Raw genomic sequence first — 6,043 nt, forward strand, 5'->3', positions numbered from 1 at the left:
AATAAAAGGCCCTACAATTGTTAACAAGTTAGGAAATGCCATCACAGAAGTTCTCAAAGAAATAATCCCCTGTCACATTCCCCCTACACAGGATAACCAGGATTACTAACAGGTTTGCTGGGCGCAGACCGTAGCATAACTGGGAGCTTGGAAATCTCCGCGGCGCCTCACTGTGACATTTTTAGAGGAGCCTGGGGACAATTTCACAAGGATGCTAACTTTCTGCGGCTGGCACACGGCATACGCCCCGAGGGGAAGAGAAGAAACCCCGAGACAAAGCCGGGGCTGATTCCCGCACGGCGCGGGAAGCGGGCGGGCAGGGGATGCGCAGCTGGCAGGGCAGGGACAGCGGGAAGCGGGCTGGGGAAGGGGCAGGGGCAGCGGGAAGCGGGCAGGGACAGCCGGCTGGGGCAGCGGCCGGCTCTGCCTCCCCGCTCGGCCCGGCGCCGGTCCCGACCCGCGCACGGACATGACTAAGCAGGACCTCGCCCGGCGCGGCCGCTCCGCTCCCCGGCCGCGCCGCCCGCCCCGCACCCGCGCACGGCGGGGAACTCACCTGCCCGCCCCGGCCCCGCCAGCCCGCCGCTCCTCCGCAGGGGCCGCCGCTCCTCCGCCCCGCTCCGGCCGCTCCGCCGCCGCCAGCGCCGCCCCGCTCCGCTCCCGCTGCTCCAGCCCCGCTCCAACCCCGCTCCAGCCGCGCACCCCCCGCGCCCGCGGAGCCGCCGCCTCCCGCCGCCGGGGCGGGCCGGGGGCTGCCGTCAGCCGCGACTGACGCAGGGCTGTTCCTGCCGGGGATGAAGCCCCCGGCGCCGAGCAGCCGGGAGCCCCCGCGCCCGGCGACACTCGGGGCGGCCGGGGACCCCCCGCGCCCGCGGTAGGGCGGTGCTTCCCCCCCTCCTCCCCCCAATTCCCAGCGCGCTCCCGCCGCCACCGCGCCCGGAGGAGCCCGGAGCAGCCCGGCATGGAACGCCCGCTCAACCTCAGCTGCTTCGCCGATGCGACGCCGGACACGGGCAACAGGAGCGGGTCCCCTGCCGGCCCCGAGAGCGGCCAGGCCCATCTCTCAGTCTTCAGCGTGTTGGTCCTCACCCTGTTGGCCATGCTGGTGGTGGCCACGTTCCTCTGGAACGGGCTGGTCCTGGCCACCATCCTCCGCGTGCGCAGTTTCCACCGGGTGCCCCACAACCTGGTGGCCTCCATGGCCATCTCCGACGTGATGGTGGCAGCGCTCGTCATGCCCCTCAGCCTGGTGCACGAGTTGTCTGGGCGGCGGTGGCGACTGGGCCGGTCACTCTGCCAGGTGTGGATCTCCTTCGATGTGCTGTGCTGCACCGCCAGTATCTGGAATGTCACGGCCATCGCACTCGACCGCTACTGGTCCATCACCCGCCACCTGGAGTACACGCTCCGCACCCGGCGCCGCATCTCCAACGTCATGATTGCCCTCACCTGGGCACTCTCTGCCTTCATCTCTTTGGCCCCGCTGCTCTTTGGCTGGGGAGAGACTTATTCAGAGGACAGTGAAGAGTGCCAAGTCAGCCGGGAACCTTCCTACACCATCTTCTCCACCTTTGGGGCCTTCTACCTACCCCTGTGTGTGGTGCTCTTTGTGTACTGGAAGATCTACAAGGCTGCCAAGTTTCGAATTGGATCTCGGAAGAGTAACTCCATCACCCCCATTACACCAGAAGCCCTGGAGGTAGGTCAGCTTGGTTGCATTTTGCTCAGGTGAAGCGCTGGCAGCAGCCAAGCCCTTGCAGAAGTGGGGAAAACTTAGAGCTCAAGTGTGCAAGCAAACAGCATCCCATAAAAGCCCTCTGAATCCCGGAGGCTTCCAAGGGAAAGCTGACTGCAAAGCTTGCAAGCCCTGTCTTTTGGCTCCTTCTGAACCCCCAGCTGAGAGCACACAAAGTGTAGCTAAAGCAACTTTGGGCCAGATTGTGAATCTGAAGTCCACGTGGGTGAGTGGTGACTCACAGATGTCCCCCTGTGGAATGCTGAATCAGTGCTTGCCAGCATGAGTAAGGGGTCACTGTCCTTCCCATGAGATGAGGGGAGGGTGTATGGATGGGGTCCTGTCTCCACAGGGGATGATAACCTGGCAACCGGCTGTGGTTTTGGGTTGACTGTGAATTTACTCAGACAGAAGACACACGTGCAGAATGTCCTTGTCAATCCTTCCTAATCGTGGCTGCATCGTGTCAGTTCATCCGAGGCACGATGACTGTGCACTGTAAAGATTTCTTGCAGGGACGAAGCAAATGTGTCCTTGTTTTCTTGCCTCTCCTACCGAGGACTCAAACTCAATGGGTTCAGAGAAAGCAAGGAGACTTTTGTGCATGGCATGTGGGTGTGTGCCTGTTCTGCTGATCAGACTCTAAGTGGGGAAATAATGTTATTTCTATCCTGTGTGAGCAATCCCAAGTCCCCACAGATCACTACTCTTTCTAGTTTCAAGCCTCACTTAAAATAGTCTCCATTACCCAGAAGAGGGTCATACAGCCACTCTCTCCTCAATTAGAGCACGACGTAGACGGCCTGTGTTTCCCTGGGAGCCCTGGCCACTGCTTACATTGTTTGGCTCTGTACCTGCTGTGTGGGATCAGCTGCCTGAGGTACACACGGTGCAACCTGTGTTTGTGTTTGGCAGGTAAAAGAAGCTGCCCAGCAGCCGCAGATGGTCTTCACTGTCCGTCATGCCACTGTTACGTTCCAGACGGACGGAGACACGTGGAGAGAGCAGAAGGAAAAGAAAGCTGCCCTCATGGTGGGCATCCTTATCGGGGTCTTCGTGCTCTGCTGGATCCCCTTCTTCATCACAGAGCTCATCAACCCACTCTGCTCGTGTGACATCCCACCCATTTGGAAGAGCATTTTTCTATGGCTGGGCTATTCAAATTCCTTTTTTAATCCACTCATCTACACTGCTTTCAATAAAAACTACAACAATGCCTTCAGGAACCTATTCTTTAGGCAGTAGTGATCCGAAAAAGCTTTCCTGCTGCCCCAGGAAGCTGATTTCAAATGTTGATGATTCCTGACAAATTTCTGAGGAAGTTCAAAGCCACAGATACTGAGGTGATGCTAAAAATGCATCCCCAAGGGTTGTACGTCCCAGCAACAGTCCCATTTTCTAGTCTGGCCCTCCATCCCAGACTCTAAGTTAGTTGCTATTTCTCCTGCAAGCAGCATGTAAGGGTTTTTCCATCGAGCAGCATGGCATCCTTGCTCCAGTGCCCCGCTCTGTTCCTCCCACCTCCCCAGTGACACTCTTGTTTTGTGGCAGCAGTGGTGCAGAGGAATCCACTGGCAAAGAGTCAGATCTGAAATGTTTTGGCCACTGCTGGTCACTCACAGCATTAATCAACTTTGCCCCATGTGCAAAGATAGGACCCTTTAATGTCAGGAGGTTTTGTGATTACATATGAAGCTACATTTTTTATGACTTGGCTGAAAACGTGGTTCATGTTGTCTTTCACCCATAAAGACTGCTAAGTGTTTGTATTTGGGGAATAAAACCCTTGGTAAGGGTTAAGGGTACCAAGCTTCTTCTCACATACTTTATGAACAACAAATTGTGCTATTTGCTGTTGGATTCTATGTAGCAAGTTTTTTTAAAAAAATACTTATTGTGAAATCTTAATGCATGGTGTACTCTGGGATGAGAGAGAATGCATGGGAAACTCACCTCTCGTTCCCCATCTGCTGTGTGTAAGCATCTGTCTCAGACCTTTACGTTCAGAAATACCAGCTGTAAATGTTAATCCTTGTGTCCGTGTTTCCCATTCTAAATGATAAATGTATTTTGAGCAGCTGTGGGCAGGTTTCCTGTAGTTTCAGGGTATGCAAGTAGTGTATTTCGAGTTGCCTGTCAATGAGGAACTAGGAACTATGTTTTACTATTTCTGACTGCAATCCAGGTCTTCTTGAAACCAAAGCAAAGACTTTGTTTCTGTGAGCACTGGGTTGCAGGCAAAGGGCAGTTAATGACTGATGATGTTTCTTTCTGGAAGCATAACCAAACCATGGGGGTTCTCTTCTGCAAGGACCAAACTTGAATATTGTTTTGCCCACCTGTCCTTCTCTTCCTGCCTCCTCTCAAGGCTCCATCCCGCATGGTTGTTATTGCTCTGTTGCCTTCCCGCCTTTCCACATTGCCAACATAATTACAGTAGTTGGCATTTCAGTCCTAGAATTAGAGTTGCCCACTTTACACTGCACCACTGGAAGACTGACAGGCCTGCAGAGAGAGGAAAGCATTAGTTTTAACTATGGGTTCTTATGGAACAGCCACTGAAATCAGACCCAAATTGAAATGGTGGAGAAAAAGAGAAAATGGAAATCAGAACGGCATGATTTCATGTCAGATATCTCAAGAAGAAGAGATAAAAGGGAAAAATGTTAATAAATCATGGGAAAGCTCCCTGGAGTTGGTAGTATTAGCTTCTATCTTTAGCAGACCGTGGGACATCAAATGTTAAAATTGTCACTGGTCCTTTAAACCAGCAAAAAATCCTGGCACAGTTGGGGATAAAAGCCCTTTTTCTTTTCCTGTCTCAGGGCAGGTGAAAATGGAAGCAGAGCTCAAGGTGCTATTAAGTGTTGCAGCTCTTTCAGGACCAGTTAGACAAACATCCATCAGCACTGACATGGATGTAGCTGATCCTGCCTTGCGGCAAGAAGAGAAATAGGATGGCCCTTGAGGTCTTTTTCAACACTATTTTATAAGAGAATGTTAGAAATATTAGGAAAAACCCTGCCCTCATTGAAAGCAGTGGACAAATTTTTGTTGATTTCAAGAGAATCAGAGCTTTATCTAGTGTGTCTTGTCTTGTAAAAGCATAGTTTTAATGTTAATTAATTCAAAGAGAAGATGAGTTGGGTGGGAGTAATCTTCTGGCTCCCCTGAAAGGGACTCTGACCTGCACTAACCATGGGCCAATCTCTCTACAGCTAGTAAAGAGCATTTTCTTTCTTTCCAACATATTTTAAATTATTATTAGTGACAATTCTGATGTATCAAAAAGTGTAATAAACTCTTGAGCTGCCTTTTTTTTACCAAGGATATAAAAAGTGTGCTGCTTTCTCTGGACAGTCCATCCCCAATACTGAGTTGTTCTTTTGGGGAATTACTACTTTTGTTGTAGCAAGGGTGGTTTAGCCACAAATTATTTGGAAAAAATGCTTCCTTGTCCAAGCCAGAATTTCAGCTAAGCTTGGTGGTGCCTAAAAGTAGGAGACTACTTCTTAGGCCACCACAGTGACACTTTAAACTCTTCAAAGCATGGATTACCTGGGACCTTAGTTGCTGGGTGGAAACTCCCTTTCATTACACCCCGTGTTTATTCATGCTGTGCTTAAACAGTGACAGGGAGACAGGAGATTTAAAATGGCACTAGATAATTCTAATTTGTCTGTAGCCATGAGTAGTCCACCATTCTGATGTAAATTAAATTTGCTTTTATTTGACAACCCAGATCCCATCGATCTTATATCTATCTATAATCTGTCTTCTGCAAAAAACGGCTTTCAGTTGGTTGTAAGTTTGTTCTTTTGAATCTCAACATAATTAACAGCTTTGTTATGGGCCAGTTCCTACAGGTTGTAGACCTAAGACGATGAGCTTTTCTTCTAAATACCATTCCATGTGACCATGTGGGGAAACTATCAGTATTCTGGAGATTGCACTACAGGATTATACTGAAACGTGCCACGATAGTCTGAGCACACTGAAGGGGCACAAAGAGACCTTGACATCTGATCCTGGCTCCTAGGCTTTTTACAAACCTCTCATTATTCAAACACAGATGCTGAGTGGGGTCCCAGAGACCCAAATCTTGTTTGAAGACATATGCAACCACTGCTTCAAAGGAGGCATCTTGTACCTTCTTGTTCCCATTTATACACAGAATCAGTGTTGTGAAGAGATCTGCCTCACTGAGGCTTTGTGAGGATTAATTACTAAATGTTTATCATGTACAAGGAAGGTGGAACACTCTGGTTTGAATGCCGAGCAGCATTATAAATTGAGCTTCTATTTAAT

The 6,043-nt window shown here is 50.7% G+C and overlaps 1 protein-coding gene across 1 annotated transcript; it reads left to right on the forward strand.

Annotated features, from left to right (window-relative positions):
- Window positions 1–961: 961 nt before the first annotated feature.
- HTR5A (5-hydroxytryptamine receptor 5A) lies at window positions 962–3,250 on the forward strand. The gene is made up of 2 exons (XM_017826506.1): window positions 962–1,699; window positions 2,651–3,250. Exons 1-2 carry the CDS (start codon window positions 962–964, stop codon window positions 2,978–2,980), a joined length of 1,068 nt encoding a protein of 355 aa, XP_017681995.1. The 3' UTR covers window positions 2,981–3,250.
- Window positions 3,251–6,043: the final 2,793 nt, after the last annotated feature.

Source organism: Lepidothrix coronata, unplaced genomic scaffold (genome assembly GCF_001604755.1).
Source record: "Lepidothrix coronata isolate B3197 unplaced genomic scaffold, Lepidothrix_coronata-1.0 Scaffold128, whole genome shotgun sequence".
In the NCBI taxonomy this organism is placed as follows: Eukaryota; Metazoa; Chordata; class Aves; order Passeriformes; family Pipridae; genus Lepidothrix; species Lepidothrix coronata.

What these genes read in the sequence shown, in the direction of transcription:
- HTR5A (XM_017826506.1), top strand. Translation starts at nt 962, where the DNA reads ATGGAACGCCCGCTCAACCTCAGCTGCTTCGCCGATGCGACGCCGGAC. An exon ending in TTACACCAGAAGCCCTGGAG is followed by an intron (nt 1,700 to 2,650) that starts GTAGGTCAGCTT and finishes TGTGTTTGGCAG; the next exon opens with GTAAAAGAAGCTGCCCAGCA.